The 18,549-nt window shown below is 39.2% G+C and overlaps 1 protein-coding gene across 2 annotated transcripts in view; it reads left to right on the top strand.

The window, feature by feature from the left end:
- Positions 1 to 18,549, top strand: part of LOC117515515 (periphilin-1-like) — a 59,896-nt gene that overhangs the window by 1,930 nt on the left and 39,417 nt on the right. The window contains exons 2-6 of one of the 2 annotated variants that reach the window (XM_034176095.1): positions 242 to 290; positions 1,815 to 1,818; positions 3,385 to 3,458; positions 6,066 to 6,287; positions 11,064 to 11,125. In XM_034176095.1, the coding sequence (XP_034031986.1) occupies position 1,818; positions 3,385 to 3,458; positions 6,066 to 6,287; positions 11,064 to 11,125 (359 nt within the window). In that variant the 5' untranslated portion in view covers positions 242 to 290; positions 1,815 to 1,817. Of the gene's footprint in view, positions 1 to 241; positions 311 to 1,814; positions 1,819 to 3,384; positions 3,459 to 6,065; positions 6,288 to 11,063; positions 11,126 to 18,549 lie in introns of both variants that reach the window. The other variant, XM_034176096.1, reaches the window with a different exon arrangement.

Below are 18,549 nucleotides of genomic sequence, written 5' to 3'. Positions count from 1 at the left end.
AGAAGAAAGTTTTTTTTTCTTAATGTTTTGTTAAAGGTTAATTGCTTATCTAAATAGTTATCCAGTTTCTTGTTTTTGTTTCATTGTGTTGAATAAAATCAGCACATATGTTTTGTTTATCATAGAAATTAATAGGTAGCGCCTACATACATAGGGGTCAGCTGTCAGAATTTATCAAATGGCCAGGAGTTGTACATATGCTGAGTGAGATAAATAATGCTGTGCACTTTTTTCCTGATAGGTTGTTGACATCTTACTGAATAATCTGAAGAATCTGGCTATTTGGGCACGTGAATCAATCACTTCATAAGTAAGTGTATCGTAAATGGTATTTGGAACAAAAACAACACAGTTTGCAGTTTTGTTTTAATAGTCTTTAAAATGTTGATTCCTGCCCTGGCTTCATTCTAGGAGATTATTATGATCTCAGTATTACAGTGCATCCAGAAAGTATTCACAGTGCTTCAACTTTTCTACATTTTATGTTACAGCCTTTTTCCAAAATGGATGAAATTCCCCTCAAAATGACAATGAGATTTATTTATTTATTTATTTAGATTTTTGCAAATTTATAAAAAAAAAAAAAACTAAGAAATCACATGAAAATTCAGTAAGCTGCATCTTCTATTATACATTCCAAATCTCAGGTGGAAAGTGTACATTAATATTCAAAGCTTTTGCCATGAAGCTCAAAATTGAACTCCCATGCATCCTGTTTCCATTGATCATCTTTGAGATGTTTCTACAGCTTAATTGGAGTCCACCTGGGGTAAATTCAGTTGATTGGACATGATTCGGAAAGGAACACACCTGTCTACATATAAGGTCCCACAGTTGACAGTGCATGTCAGAGCACAAACCAAGCATGAAGTCAAAGGAATTGCAAAAATTTGCAAAAAAAAAAAAAACTTTTCCCATGTTGTCATTATGGTGTGTTGTGAGTAGAATTTTGAGGGAAAATTAATTCATTCCATTTTGGCATAAGGCTGTAACATAAAATGTGCAAAAAGTGAAGCGCTGTAAATACTTTCTGGGTGCACCAAATATCTCATTGGACCAGTTACTTATGGCCTTTGAAAACAGAGGGACTGCTGCAGTTCCTTAATGCTGAATATAATATTTTGTTGACCACTTGAATGAAAGCTGACACTCTCAACTTCACATCTTTATTGTTTCTTGTCAGCTCCATTGTGATGGAGCTCAGAGGTAGCATTACAAAAATTGTGTCATTGTCAGATACTTAGGTACAGGTGTATGCAAACGTTTGGGCACCCCTGATAATTTTCATGATTTTCCTTTATAAATCATTGGTTGTCTGGATCAGAAATTTCAGTTAAATATATCATATAGCAGACATATACACTGATATTTGAGAAGTGAAATTAAGTTTCCAGTCTTCTAGTACAGAAAGTGTGCGATAATTATTTAAACAAAATTGGGCAGGTGCATAAATTTGGGCACCCTTGTCATTTTATTGATTTAAATACATTTAGCACTAATTATTGGAACACAAAATTGGTTTGGTAAGCTCATTGACCCTCGACGTCCTTACACAGGTGAATCCAATCATGAGAAAGGGTATTTAAGATGGCCATTTGCAAATGTTTCCCCTCTTTGTATCTCTTCTAATGAGTGGCAACACGGGAGCCTCTAAACAACTCTCAAAGACCTGAAAACATGGTTTATTGGAAGGATATAAAAAGCTGTCTCAGAGATTTCAGCTGTCAGTTTCAGACCGCAGGCACAGTACTAGTTAAGGCCTGAAGTGGCAGGCCAAGAAAAATCTCAGATAAGCTGAAGCGAAGGATGGTGAGAGCAGTCATAGTCAACCCACAGACTTGCTCCAAAGACCTAACATGATCTTGCTGCAGATAGTGTCTGTGTGCATCATTCAACTATACAGCGCACTTTGTACAAGGCAATGCTGTATGATGCTGTAATGCAGAGAAAGCCTTTTCTGCGTACATGCCACAAACAGAGTTGCTTGAGGTGTGCTAAAGCACATTTGGACAAACCAGCTTCGTTTTGGATTAAGGTGGTTTGGACTGATGAAACTAAAATTGAGTTATTTGGACATAACAAGGGGTGGTATACATGGCAGAAAAAGAACACAGCATTCCAAGAAAAAACACTTGCTATCTACAGTAAAATTTGGAGGTGGTTCCATCATGCTTTGGGGCTGTGTGGCCAGTGCAGGTACTGGGAATCTTGTTAAAGTTGAGGGTCACATGGATTCCAGTCAATATCAGCAGATTCTTGAGAACAGTGTTCAAGAATCAGTCACAAAGTGGAAGTTGCGCCAGGGCTAGATCTTTCAACAAGACAACGACCCTAAACACTACTCAAAATCTACTAAGGCATTCATGCAGAGGAATAAGTACAATGTTCTGGAATGGCCATCTCAGCCCCCAGACCTAAATATTATCGAAAGTCTGTGGTGTGATTTTAAGCGGGCTGTCCATGCTCAGAAACCAACAAACCTGAGATGTTTTGTAAAGACGAATGGTCCAAAATACCTTCAAGCAGAATCCAGACTCTCATTGGAAGCTATAGGAAGCATTTAGAGGCTGTTATTTCTGCAAAAGGAGGATCTACTAAATATTGATGTATTTTTTCTGTTGTGCTGTGGGATTATGATTGAACGCCTCTAAGTCAGAATCCTGCCTAAATGAATTGATAACGAAGCGCCGTGGATTTTCGGTTGGCTGCTGATAGCCCCGGGGGGTGCGGTGAGCAGAGCTGCTCGTGACTGGCCTGGGGCGCGGCCGGATATGCGGCCGCCCCTCTCCTCCCACGCAACTCATGTTTGTGGAGAACCTGGTGCTAAATCACTTGCAGATGACCTGATATGATACAATTAATGCATTAACTGCATCTACCCTGGTGTGTATATATATATATATATATATTAGTTTGCACTAAACGTTTTTTCTGTAATTATTTTATTTGTCACAACAGTTCCAGAGATCGCCACGGCTAGCCATCATATCTTCAGTATTCTGCTCCATCAAGACAAAAAAGATCCATCAAGTTTGTTAAATTGGACTGTTGTGAATGCTGATGTTATCATCAGCAGTCCACGATGGTGGCAGTGCTTTCACAGCGCCACCAGTGGCTATTGAGTGAAGTGCATTGGAGTGTCATCTCTTGGTACTCTGTTCTCTTTGATATTATGCTCAAACTAAAGTGGACAATGTTCATAATCATTGTTTGCTTTCATCTAAAGTATGCTGCAAGAAGGATAATGTGAAAAAAAGACGCATTTCACAGATTGAAGCCTCTGATTTGTGTCATTTCCAGTTCATATAAAATGGTTATACTGAGGTATTTATGTTTCTTATATCTTGTGCATAATGTCAAAGTACTGACAAAGACAATTTGCAGTGGCATATCGACGAGGTCAGAGACCAATTCGAGATGTGTATGAAGAACACTTTAGAGCAACGGACAGTAGAAAGGTAAGATTGCAAACACTGCTTGGTCAACGTTAGCATCATTGGGTACCTTACTGTAAAACTGTTCTGGTATCATGATTGTGATAGTGCTTCTCGTAGTATTGTGTTATGACCAGCTCCTCTTAACTGTGGTAAATATTTGTGGTAGTTTTCAGTCATTGCTTTTGTTCAATATGCAAGACACGTTACAGTATTTATATGTCTATCTTTTGAGTTATATAATTGGCATTTTTGGTCAAGCAAAAATTCATGTTTTTAATGATACTTTCGTCCTAGTTTGTGTTTTAACTAAAAATTTTCTAATTCAGTTTTCTCCAACTACACATACCCCATTTTGTCAAACACTTTGTGTCTGAAGTCAAGTGGGGGACTGCATATCCACAATATTGGATTTTTCCAAGCAGGGGATTGTGGTAAATGTGTGCAGACACGTTCATGAAGTAAACAAAAGGCTTGGAATACCAGGCGTTACTTGTTGTGTCCCTGGATGCTTCAATAACCATCTCAGAGATAAACATGTGAACATGTTTTTCCTAAGAATGCAACACTTAGAGACAAGTGGATTCACAGTGTTGGAAGGTCTCAACCCACAGTCTGTAGCAACCAGAAAACTTGCATGGTAGACACACCAATGGTTTTTCCACTCAAACCACCAATACAGTGGTTCTGTCCACAACTTGTGACAAAATTCACAGTCGCCATTTGAAGCATAACTTAGTAAATCCCTCCCAAAGTACACCTCCCTTCGCCCAGAGCAACTTTCTCCTGCCGCGTTTTAGTGCAGAAACAGCTTTCTTTCTTTCTTTCTGATCTGAATGATCTCAAACAACAGCTTTTTCCCCCATGGAAAAGGCCCAATTTTAAGCATTTTATGAACATTTGATATAAAACCTCTAAAATGTGCAATTTATCCCATAACTCAAGGTAATAACTCCAAGAAGCAAGTTAATTGGAACTCACCTCTCTATCACATCCTTTTTCTTGTCTTTTAAACTTTAAAATTCTGCATTATAACTACCTTTTTAGTTCCACTACTGTTGGTGCCTCAAATGGTGAGTTAATAACAGCTCCATGTACATCTTCTGGGTCCAAAGTTGGCTTAAAAGTACTGCATCCCTCTTTGTTTACTTCCATAGACTCCGGCTGTAGGCATACAGTCTGTCCTATGATGCATTGATTGAGGCCTACTTCCGGAGCAAATATTTGCACAAAAACAATAAAGTTTAGCAGTTTTAACATTAAATATCTTGTCTTTCTGGTGTATTCAATTGACGCTGTCATGACGTTGCACAACGCAACTCGAAGCAGGCCCAGTGTAAAAGGGGCTTAAGCATGAGCTCTCACCTCCGCTGTCAGCATGGGGGAGCATGAATCTTTGTCCAGAATATGTATGAGTAGCGGCTCTCACAAATTATTTCACAGGGTGCTGTTGTACTGTGATCATGGTTTGATTCCCACCTGTGGCCTTTCTGTGTGGAGTTTCAGTGTTCTCCTTGTGTTTGTATGGGTTTCCTCCCACATTTAAAGACACGCAGGTTAGGTGAATTGGAAACTTTATAATTGTCCGGGTCTCCCTTGCAAAAAAGGTCTCGATCTCAATGGGACTAACCTGGTTAAATAAAGGTTAAAAAAAAAAAAAAAAAATTACGAGTAAAGCTGTGAAAAAAATGTGCGCCCAATGTGTACAGGATAACAGCTGACGGTGCCAATGTTACCTATTAAATTTTGTCTTATTGTTCTGATTGTCACATCTGGGACAGGTGTAAAGGACTTGCCCTTTCTTTGGGCAAGTTACAGGCATTTGTTGCAGTGTTATCCATAGATTCAGTCGTGTTCATTTATTTGCATGGAGGATTCATGCCCGCATTAAAAGGCTCTCCTCCCCACGGCGTCCTACATAAGTGATTTGTGGAGAACTCAGAGCGCATGTGTCAAACAATGTAACAATGTAAAATAAATAAATAAATAAATATTGAATCTTCCTACTTGAAATTTCAGCACATGACATTTCACACATTACTTTAAGAGGTCTGGCCCTCCAAACACTGCTTCCTGTTGTGCTCAGAGGCGCTTTCAAGCTCATCCACATTAATAGTATGCGTGTGGATGAAAGAAGTTAGAAATTGTTTCAAAAGAATCACAGACTGACTAAGTCTGTTTCAAATTTCAGCCAGGGTAAGCCATTGGTTACAATTTGTTGAGCTGGCACGGAGTGACCCATTATTGAACTTAAATCACAGTATTTCTTGAATCTTGACACACTTCCAAAAATGCTGAGCCACTATCCACACACATTGTAATCAATGTCATGAGAGAGAGAGAGTATGGCACGGTGGGTTAGTGGTTAGCACTGATGCCTCACAGCATCCACTGCTCCGAAAGGTTGGATTGTGTTTAAGTGTAATTAGGATGGGTGAAATGGAGAGGACAAATTTTGTTGTATGTACAGTATGTGCAATGACAGTAAAGGCCCTTCTTCTTTCCCTCAAAATGTAAAGCTTGACTAACCTTTCTGTTGAAATTTACAGGTTGAAGTGTAACGTGTTTGTCTTAATGCTTACCTTTGTTTAATGCTTACTGTGATGTTTATTTAATGCTTTATCATTTTAGGTGACAGTCGGAAGAACTGTCAGTATTTATGAAAAGAGGAGCAACACATGGTCAGATGACTATGACACCGGCTATCATGGCAACCAATGGCGTGATTATTCTCAGTACATGGATGCAAGAGAATATAGTGGAGAACGTGAATACTCATTTGACGATCATCACTTACTTGACGAAAACCCAGGCTTTGTCAATTTTCATCGGAAATCGCCACCCTCACGAAACGTAAGACAGATTTGGAATTGATTGTTTTTCATTACATTTTGTGTGTGTGTGTTTTAATGACTGCTGTTATAGCAAATCTGAGCTCTGTGTGGTGGCATAAATCTGAAAGGTATATTGCAATTCAGACTAAAATTTAATTGATATACACAATTTAATAGAAATATTAAAACAATGGGGTTGTTTTAATATTTGGATCGCAAATTGTAGGAACTGGAATACTGCATTTATGGCTGCCATGACAAACTTACATGACCAAGGGTATGACCAAGAGTCAATTAAATTGTCAGCCATATATTTCATATCAGACTCAGGCGACTATTGATTCATCACTACAGAATAGAGCAGAAGTGCGTACTCCCCTGTATAATGTCACTTAAATGTTCAATGATGTCACCTCTCAATAATTGTGTTTGGTCTTAGTTGATCAGTATTTCCTCTTATGAACCATCAAAAACTTTCAAAAGACTATTTTGAACATACAGACCCCACAGTTGAAACTCATTGCAACAAAAGTCAGTACACTTTTGCATACATTCATTATTACACATCAAATCACTTTTACAGCCAGTTTGTTTGTTTTTGTTTCCTGAATATCTCTTGGAGTTAATATAAGTTCATCTATATCAGGAAGAGGCACTCAGCGGGTGCAACACCCACACCTTACATGTTTAATTACAAATTCTTTGTGATTCAGTGATAACATAATGTAGGAATAATGTGCTTGTGTGTAGACATGACGTTTTGTTAATTCAGTCCAGTTATCCTTGACTAACTCACAAACCTGGCATGTTTTATCCATGCAGACTCCAAACAGTTTGCATTAAATACATATAACCTTGAATTTTGCTTTTCAAGGTCACAGTGGTGAGACCATATATAATGGTGTTATCGTCGTGTCAGTCCCTCTGTAGCGAGGAAGATTGCTTCTTGATCGATTCTCGGACAGGGTGGTGGACACGGGGAAGACTGAACAGGCCCAGTATTGACACACACTCTTTCTGACAGACACTGCATATGGTTGTTTGGCCACATTTTTACGAAGACTTCGACTCCCGATTGGATCATTGATTGCCAGCTGGTTTGGTCGCTTGCTTGTTGTTCCCAGGCCTTCCAGTCAGTGGAACAGCTCTTAAGATTGTGCTTCAGGAGGTCCTTATAGGGTTGCGTCTGTCCTTCTCTGGACTGTTATCCTTCACTCAACTGGGAATACAATATCTGCTTGGGAAGTCGGCTGTGATCCATCCTAACGACGTGACCCATCCACCGAAGCTGTTTCTTGATGACACACACAATGCTCTGGAGCTTGGCTTTAGCCAGGATAATGATGTTGGTACGGTAGTCTTCCAACCTGATACAGATGATACTCATCAGGCAGCATTGGTTGAATTACTTGAGGGTCTTCAGGTGGCAGTGGGGGGTGGTCAAGATCTCAGATCTGTACAGTACGGTTGGCTTGACAAAAGCTTTGTAGATATGGACTTTCATTTCATGTTAAAGGTCTCTGTTGTTGAAAACATGGGTGCAAAGCCGGCTGAAGGCAGTTTCTGCACACTTGAGTTGGTGTTGGATTTTGCCACCAATGTCTGCGTTTGATGACACATGGCTGCTCAGGTATGGAAAGTCGGTCATGTTCTCCAGGATCTCTCTGTGCAGTTTCACAGCAGGAAGCTTTGGATTGACCATGTTGGGTGGGGGCTGATACAGGATCTGTGTCTTCTTCAGGTTAATGTGAACGACTAGCTTTTTGTATGTTTCATCAATGGTTTCAAGGATTTTCTGAAAACCTTCCGTACAGGATTGCACACTGATGTCTTCGGGATACTGGAAGTCCAGAAATGAAATGGTGGTGATTTTCTTCTTGACTCAAGTCGGCTCAGTTTGAAGAACTTTCCATCTGTTCTGTACATGATGTCAATTAATGGTGGCACCTTGTCCTTGATCAAGTGGAGGATTGTTGAACATTTGAAGGCTTGAATTTTCATGCTATTCATCAGAACCTTGGTGGACATGTCATCATGGAGAAGCCACGGGATCTTGTTAAATTTCTTTGGACAGCCCATTGTGTTCAGGATCGTCCACAGAAGTGGGTGTGACAAGGTGTTGAACGCTTTTGTCACTTTAATGAAGGGGAGGTACAGTGGTTGCTGTTGCACTCTACACTTTTCTTCCAGTTGGCAGACCATGAAGATCATGTCTGTTGTCTCTTGATGATCAGAAGACACGGTTTCAGGAAGGATGGTTTCTGTTCTTGATTTCAGATGGTTGTTGGTAGTCCATTGCCAGTCCTGCAGTAGACAGTAAAGAGATTCTGTGATAGTTTCCACGGTCAGACTTGTCTCTTTTCTGCTTGTAGATGATGACAACCTTTTAGGTCTGCTGGTATTTTTCCTTAAAAGAAAATACCAGCAGTTGGTGAGTTGAGTTGGTGAAGTTGGTGTTGAAGAAAGGGACCTCCTTCTTTAAAGACCTCAACAGGAATCGTATCTTCCCCGAGTGCTTTGATGCTGAGACCCTGATTGTTGCATTTGTCTCTTCTAGACTGGACTACTGCATTGTTCTGTTTTATTTTTTACCGCAGTCCGGCATTAGGAGTCTCCAATTGGTTCAAAATCTGCTGCCAGGCTTTTGACACAATGCAGAAAGTTTGACCACATTGCAACCATTTTGGCATCTCTTCACTGGCTTCCTGTCCCTGTGAGATCAGATTTTAAGGTTCTGCTACTAGCCTATAAAATTGTTCATGGACTGGCACTTCCCTGCTTAGCTGACCTAATTAAACCCTACGTACTGGCGTGGGCTCTGCGTTCTCAGGGTGCAGGAGTAATTTGTGTCCCTAGGATGAATAAAAAGTCTGCAGGTCACAGAGCTTTCTCTTATCGTGCCCCTGTTCTGTGGAATGATCTCCCTGTGTCAATAAAACAGTCAGATTCTGTAGAGACGTTCAAGTCCAGACTTAAGACGGTCTTATTTTCCATTTCGTGTGGCTAGCATACTGGCATAGTATGTTACTATGCTTTTTACTCTTAAATTCATTTCATTAGGAAACAGAGCGTTTTAAAAGGACAGGGTCCTTTATAGCAAAACCAACGTTATGGATTTGTCATTTCACTTTGATCTTAACACAAAACACTTGGACCTTTGTTCTCCTGCAAAGATACTGGTATCGTCGAACACCACTGCCATTTGACCTTATATGCCATATGCCATAAGCACCATATGCCTTATATGCTTATATGCCATAAGTGCCTCCCAGGCGTCTTTCAGTCTCAGAGGCCGCAGACCCAGAGATGTGATAAATGAATGTCTCTGCATGTTCCACACTGTAACCACATACAGATACACTTAGGATGGCTGAGTAAAGCCTTGATGTTAGCCCTGATCCAGGACATTGACAAACCCAGACACTGAATCCTTACTTAACTTCTCAAATGCTGCAATCAGGGTATTCATTGGTTCCACAAAGGTCACAGCATCATCTACAAAGGTAAGGTCAGCAAACCTTCACTTGCAAAAAAGCAAAACAAAAACACCTAAGTTGTTGGTTTCCACAACACTGCCCAACTCCCAGTCCATGCAAGCATTGAACAGTTTTGGAGCCAGAACACATCCCTGACGAATCTCAGTCTGGGAAAAACTTTTTTGAGTCTCTGCCTCCGCTCCATACAGCACTCACAGTATCTGAGTACAGGCTAGCTGTGATGTCCACCAACTTGTTGGGGGTTCTAAAGAATTCTCAGCATGTCCCAGAGAGGAACACGATCAACTGAATAAAATACTTTGTGAAAATCAACATAGGTTGTAAAAAAGCAGTGCTGATATTCATGCTTGTGATCTATGAGTACTTACATAGCTAGAATGTGATCAGTGTTTGACTTTTTGGATGTGAAAACCAGACTGCCAGTAGGTTAACAGGAAATAGCTAAGTACTGCACTCAGTGCTTTAGAACCTGTATGGGACTTAGGTCTTGGGCTTCTTCAAGAGATATTCAGCTCAGTGGAAGAAGAACTGGCCTACCAATATGTAGGCCTGGGTTTGAATCCCACTTGTTCTACTTATCTGTCCTTGGTCAAGACACTTAATTGGCAACAAATGTGTACTGCCTTGGCTGGGGAAGTAACCTGTGATGTATTGGCATCATGTCCAGAGGAGTTACAGCCACTTGTCTGCTTCATACCATTGAAACCGGATAGAAGCAGTGGTTTGATGGCCCCAGTGCTTATAAGGACTTAATACTTACTACTGTGGCATGTATTAGAACAGTAATTTTACAGTAATTTGAGTATGCAATTACTCATTAATTATTTTGTTAATCAATTAATTGTAGTGGGTCTTTTTTGTTTAAATGTCCATATTCTCAATGTTACTAAGTCCTGTTTGCTTTATTAGTTTCTTCTCCTCTCTGGGGGTAGACTGAATATCTTTTGGTTATGCACATAACAAGACATTGGATGATGTCATCTTGGATTTTGGAAACAATGGTCAACAATTTTTATCTTTTTCTGACATTTTATGGACCAAACAACTAATGCATTAATTGAAAAAATAAGCTCCAGATTAAACAGTAAGCAAAGTCATTGTCAGTTACCCCCATAATATTGACTTTTGTTGCATTGAGTTTCTACCTTGGGGTTTATTTTTTCAGTATAATCTGATTGTTCACGAGGAAACCCTCAACTTGTCAACAGCATTTACTGTAACCATAATATGAAAATGCAACATGAAGTGTACCACAAAATTTGAAACTTTTATTGTTCTAATTATAATTCTCTTTCCAGGATGGCTTTTACTCCGGTTATAGTTTGACACAAGATGATTTACGGCATCAAATAGATGCAAGGTATTGATTCTTCTATTTCACATGTTCTTTCACATATTTGTTTGTGAACTTATTATATTTTTGTATTTTCTTTGAGACATAAATTGTCCTCTAGGTGGAGGCAGAGTTCTGTCTTTTGACTGCTAGGTAATGTTGGCTCTGTTGATCCTTAAAGGTCCATTTCTCAAATGACTTTCTTTGTAATATATCTCAGGGAAGTCTAGACGACCACAGTTCATAAAGTTATTTTAGATTAAATTTCTTCTCTAAAACTTTATTCTTATGTTTTGAGTGACGGCTAACCAGACTCCAGTCACTGAGTCATAGTAGTGACTTGGCAGTAACTCCATCCCCAAAAACCACAACAGTTGAAAAAGTACGGAAAATAATAAGGAAAAAATGTTTTACAAAATCCATTCACATTGTTACATATTGTGAACGCCTCAAAAACACATTTATGAAAATATATCAAAACAACATTTTTAGATGTGTAACAATGTGATGTGATCAAAATCAAATCAATTTTATTTATATAGCGCCAAATCACAACAAACAGTCGCCCCAAGGCGCTTTATATTGTAAGGCAAAACCCATACAATAATTACAGAAAAACCCCAACGGTCAAAACGACCCCCTATGAGCAAACACTTGGCGACAGTGGGAAGGAAAACTCCCTTTTAACAGGAGGAAACCTCCAGCAGAACCAGGCTCAGGGAGGGGCAGTCTTCTGCTGGGACTGGTTGGGGCTGAGGGGAGAGAATCAGGAAAAAGACATGCTGTGGAAGAGAGCAGAGATCAATCACCAATGATTAAAAGCAGAGTGGTGCATACAGAGCAAAAAGAGGTGAATAAAAAGAAACACTGGGTGCATCATGGGAAACCCCCCAGCAGTCTAAGTCTATAGCAGCATAACTAAGGGATGGTTCAGAGTCACCTGGTCACCTGAATTTACTGCTGTGGTCAGGTGATGGAGCTTAAACTACACTCTTCAAGTGCACCTTGCAGTGCACTGGGACCCACGGTAGTATCGCATCAGCTCACACACCAACTTCAGAAGCCCCGCACTGCCCTTGAGGGCTCTGATGTGTTACAAAGGTGCAGGGACATCCCCCTCTAAGTCAACAAGGGATATAGCTACTAGAAAACAAACCAAGATAAGCTAGAGAGATGTCATTTCAGAGACTGCCCAAGCTCTTAATTGCCCTGTTGATCTTACATGCCCTCAGAAGGATCCTAGGTTGCAGTCTTTCCCAGTTGTCATCATATATTTCCCTGCAGTCACTGGGATGTCCCTGCAGTCTGTCCAAAGATGAGGTATAATCTTTAAATACACCTTGCAGTTCAGTGGGACCAAGAGTAGTATCACCTCAGCTCACGCACAAACTTCAGCAGTCCTCCACTGCCCTTGGGGGCCCAGATGTGTTACAAGGTTGATTACATTAGACCTCAAGACATGCCGGTGACTGTTGGCACACAGGGAACCCAGATAAAGCTTCTTGTTGACTTTTCAGCTAACCTGGTTGTTGAGGGTCACCTCAGTGGACCCAGTACAGATCTGCATTGGGATGTGACACATTTTACACCGGATGCACCTTCCTGACACAACTCCAACTCAACATGGAGAAACACACACACAGCCTCTGGCCTGCCCTCGCAGGTTCCCACCAAAGTACTAATTAGGACCCACTACACTTCACTACTCAGATCTGATGGGATCAGATGTACACAGAGCAGACTGGCTGCAGGAAACCTAAATGCTTTCTTTTAATCATAGAAGTAGAGGGACTGGAATGCTAACTCAGGATCTCGTTCCATTAAGTTCTGTTTGTGAGCTTGCGACCCCGAGATTTCAGCCACTCAGCCGTGAGAGTTGGAGTAATTCACTTCCGGTCGTCTGCCAGCAATAACACCAGATGCACTGGTAAAGGACACTTTCTGCGTGTTTTCGTGCCTTTTCTGCTGTGGCTTCAACAAGTTATCCCCCCGAAGTATGTTCAGAGTGTAGCTTTAATGAAGTTCTTGTTGATTTTAAATCGTATTCAGGATAAAACTTGCTAATATTATTGATAAGAGCATGCAGACTGTCAGCAAATGTGGCGGAAAATCATGGTCAGTAATCATTAATTATTCATAAAACGTGTATAAAATACAATAAAAATACATATCATTCGTCATTTAAAAAGCATCATAGTAAAACTCATAAATATAACCATATAAATCAATCATCAAACACCATAATGAAATCGTCGATCAATAAAAATCAAACACCATAAAATAATCACAGTATTCCTTTGAAGTAATAACACTTGGAGCATTTACTACATGATGAGGGAGGCTGTTCTACAAAGTTACCACTAAATATAAAATCATTTCTTGAGTCATATCTGCATATTTGCACCTCAAAAATGTGAGAATGACCTCTCAAACATAAATAAACTCTATTTTGGGAAAGAAAAATTACGGCATCAATCTTGGAGATCCTGATATTGTTCCAGAAGAACCACGTTCTTTTGCTGAACAACAAAACTCATTGTTAAGAACAATTCACATTTTATTTTCAGTCATAAATTATTATACAAATAATGAACTGTTTATGAGTTCAATAGTACTAACAAACCATTCAACGAGGCGAATTAAATATTCATTCCATTGAAAGAATGTAAAAACATTCATTGTTTGTTTTACATAACGGCTAAAATAGATCCTTGTCATTTGACATTTTATTAATTTATAAACAACAGAAAAGGGACTTACATTTTGGTGTTCCACTGCTGCTAAAGTCCAAATTGTGATGTGTAATCCAGTGATGCTGTGCACTGATTTCAGACTTCCATTAAAAAAGAAAAGACTTTGTGTAGTTCCTCAGTCCAGCCAAAAATCACATCAGCTTTTCATCTGAACAGCTCTTCATGCATCCAGACACCTTACAGTGGAGTGCATTTTGTGTGTGTGTTACAAGAATTAGCAGCGTCAGTTAGCTCAATCAAATCGTTGTCATTGTGTAATATCAAAAAAAGACTGTACATCCTCAGTGCAGCAAAAAAAAAAAAAAAAATCACGTCAGAAATTAGTCCAGCTATTCATTCTTTCTTCCTGCTAACAGCCTCCAGACAGCGCAGTGGATTTGTTTTATGTGTGTTACAAGAATTAGCAGCGTCAGTTAGCTCAATCAAATCATGTCTCGATAGAGTCGTTGCCCCCCCCCCACACGCCCACGCGTACACACACACACACACACACACACACACACACATGCAACCTGGTCGGCACTTGTGCGCGCGTGTACTACCAAAAAATGTGGCATACAAAGCACCAATCAAATGACAAGGATCCACTCAGCCATTATATCAGGTATCACACAGTCAATACGATGAAATATGCATCATTTATTTCAGTCCACACAAATCAAAGAAAATGATGAATAAAAGGTTGTGAATAAAATAAAATTTAATTTAATTTAATTTGGAACACCATCCCAGTGACTGTACGCGAACTGCCATCACTCAGCTCTTTCTCTGAGCAATTGAAATCATGGCTACTGGATAATGAAGTCTGCACTCACAACTGAACTTATATGAACAAAACTGAGCATTTTTGCACACAAGCTGGGTATATGTAATCATATTTATTTTAGATCTAAATGAACTAAACTGAGCCTTTTTACACACAGGCCGGGCACTTTGCAATTATATCAATGTTAATTCTAAACAAAGCTTTTTGCACATAAGCCGGGGACCTGCAATTGTATTTATACCTGCACCTTGTAAATAGTGTGTAAATACTGTGGTTTTGAATGAATGATAGTGAGGATGTGTTTAACCAATTTGAATGAAATGAGAGTGAGGACTTGTCCTAACCTTTTTAATACTATTTGTCCATCTGTGTGTGTGGGTTTGGAGTGTGTTGTTGGGTGTTTGTGCCTGGAGTGTAAGAGAGAGAGATGGGGTGACTATGGATGTCTTGTCCCATGTTTTATGTCGGGCCATGTGCCCATATGGGGACAATTAGCTTAGGCTATAATCCTGTGTGTTATGGATGTGTCTCTGTACATTGTCTTTTTTAACATGCGCTGTCCCTTGATAAATAAATCGAAAGAAAGAAAGAAAATATGAGGCATCATGAAGGACCTGACACCTGCCTTCATTTTTTTATCAAGCTGCCAAAACTGTGGAAAAATCACCAGCAAGCCCACCGGGTTTGTATACTACATGTATACTACATTTAAACTGACGCCAAAGCTTTATAGTTTCGGAACTGTACACATTGCTAGTTCTTGCATCATGAAGAGGTCCAGGATATCTGGGGTCAACTGCGAAGCCTCACAGGCGGCATTCTACCAGACGGCGGCTGACAGGATGATGCAGATGACCAGAGACCACCAGCTGACTCTTGGATGCTGAGTCAAGCAGTTCTCAGTCTGGCAATGTGGACAGCCTTGTTCCCTCAGATAAAATAGTATTTAGAGATTGATTGAGTTAATTTTGTAAAATCAATATAAACACAGAAAGGTGAATATATCCAAGATACACAGATGACACAATAAAACAAACGCTTATTTCCATTGTGGTCCATGAAAATTCAGTAAGATATATCTTATATATTATATTCCAATTCTAAGGTGGAACTATGCTAGTATACTAAGGTATATCTAAATATCTAAAAAGGAAGAGTAAAATAGAAGAGTAGAAAAGAGTAGAGCCACTTAGGTGCTTGGTCTTGAGAACCAGGGATGGTAGGTTGAAAAGCTTTTTTGTGAGGCTAAAACTTGACAACACTGAGGAGCTCGATTAAACATGTAAAGATTACAAATACATTATAATCTCATCAATTAATGTAAGTAGCAATAAGTGTGTAGTTTATATATATAATTTACACTGGGATACCAATAAAATAAAATCAGTATAAATTGAACAGAGAACAATAAGATCTTAATAAATTAAAATAAATAGCAACTGTATCCCTGTAGAAGTGTAGACAACAAATTTAGCACCACGTTTTGGACAAGAAAATAATGGACTAGAAGATAAGCTCGTCTTTTGGACCAGAAATCACATTAAAAATAAAAATAAATAAAAAGCTGGTGTGATCCTCTTCCCTTAGCTGACTGAATAAACTTAACTTTAACTCTTTTAAAACTTGCCTTGTTACTAATCGACTGCATGATCTATGTTTTATATAAGATATATTTTATCTGAATAGTTCCCTTTTCAACCTAAGCTGTTTGCAAACCTTCTCAGCAATAACAGTTTGGCAATAACAGTTCCGACACATTTTATTTTGAGAGCAGCGTGACTTTGTGAGTGATAATCGGGGCAGCTACAAAATGTAAGGCTCGATAAATTATTCAGATTAATTGATCAAAACCTTTAACCTTATTTTGTGACATTTGCTATCGTCAATTCCCATCAGAAATTGGAGTTTACGATACCTGTCAATGAAGCGCTGGCTGCAGAGCAAAACACCAGAAGTGAAGAACCCAATCTCCTCTTGCGCATGCGCGGCACAGCCTCAGCCCCATCCCTCTACTTCTATGCTTTTAATCTAGTGCTATGCTAACGGCTTTAAATGATTTACAATCTGGTATTTTTCTGTGCTGCACTTTCTGGTACTATGTGTAGTACTGTAGCAATATTAGTCTTGATCTAGAGGCAGAAAATAGCAGCTTTGGCGGTAATGAAACTGTAAAACCCTCATGATATAGTCCACTGTTTTCCAAGCAGTGTGTGCTGCACAGCCGGCAGGAGTGAACTGGTTTTAAATAGCGACAACACGCGACTGTGTGCACACATTAAAAAGCGAACACGCAGCTACAAGCAGATCTTCGCACACGGAAAAAGGCTCAGTATGCGTGCATTTCGGGCGTATTTAAATGAAACACAATGCCGCAATACGCAGCTCTACGAATATTCCAATGTGAAAGGGGCTTACCCAACACCCAGACCACTGAACACTGAACGGTTAGAATGGATTTTGTAAAATACTCCCATTTTGTTTTCATGTTTTTTCTTTAGAGCATTTTCCTTACTTCACCATCATTTGCAGTTTTACAATTGTGTGTAGTTTTACTAACTATATTTCAAAAAGTATAATGTGTTTGTTAAAGATCAATGGTGTAGTCCTGAACAGAGCAATTTGATTCAGCATGTTTCTGTCAGCAGGCATGCATGGTGTGGGTTCAACATACCACCACTTTATAGGCTAAAGTCACCTTTTCCAGAAGTCACACCAGGCTACAGAATGGACAAAGGTTGCTAGTGTCTACTCAGTGAAACACCCCTACCCCCATCCTAGGAGGAAAAACAGCTGGATCTCTCTCCTTCTTAGGTCAAAAATCCACAAATACTGTACTTCAGAAATCAGTAGTGCTTGCTCTGTGTTCTAGTGCATTCATATAAGCACTGCATCTCTAAAACATTTTAATCTCACATTTTTGTGAGCTGTGGTGTGGTAGGATTGTCACATTACAGCAAAACGTCCTAGGATTAAGTCCAACCTGGGGTCTGATGCACAAACTGTATGCACCAAAAACACATACACATCTTCACATATGAAAAGTGATATTCATAAAGATCAACAAGATACATCAACCAGATACAGTTTTATTATTGCTTAAGTGTTTTGGTTACCAAATTTTTATTAAAATTTTTGATAGAAAGAATGGTACAATATAATAATAATAATAATAATAATAATAATAATAATAATAATGGTATAATAGTGGTCAGATGTACAACAAAATCTGGATAAAATGAACATTTCTCATTTTGTGGCTTGATTTACCAGATCTTTGCATTGACCTGTTGATTTTCCTGACAGTCACTTCATTATGCATTCCTTTTATGTATGCAGTTTTTCCATCAACTATCTTTCCATTCCTGAGAAATCTAAGGGTTATTCTATATCATGTGTTTTTTTTGTTCCTGAATGAAGTACTTAACTGTTTCCCAGCTGTGTTAATTGAGATGAAAGTCTGCACGGATGGTATTTCGGTGTTGGGTAAATAGTAAGCTGAGCCTTGGTTACTTCAAACAGATCACGAGTCATAAACGTTTAATGCCTTGTTAGACCTGCTCTTTGTGATGTGGCTCGAGTTCAGGCAGAGGTCATAACAACCAGGTGCCACTGCGTCATTTATAGCTCTTGAACTAAATGTTGTTATTTGGACATAAGCTTTCAGAAAATTATTAAGCAAACGGGAGCAAGATCAATAATGTTTCAGTGTTTGTGTGAGGGTCCAAGACATTTTAGGTAAATATTCATAAATCTGGAAATCCTTCTTTATATTACCCGTTAGAAAAGGGATTATGACTTTCCTTTCTGACTTCAGTTTCTCATTTAGCTGATTTCATGGTCCTGCTATACAGTATCATACAAAAGTGTGGGAACACAGCCGTTTAAATATTTTATGCAAAGATTTTTGGCTTCCCTGTATTGACATTTCCAAA

Source organism: Thalassophryne amazonica, chromosome 8, assembly GCF_902500255.1.
Source record: "Thalassophryne amazonica chromosome 8, fThaAma1.1, whole genome shotgun sequence".
Classification (NCBI taxonomy): Eukaryota; Metazoa; Chordata; class Actinopteri; order Batrachoidiformes; family Batrachoididae; genus Thalassophryne; species Thalassophryne amazonica.
Note: the sequence above shows the minus strand (reverse complement) of the source record. Positions and strands in the feature narration are given on the sequence as shown.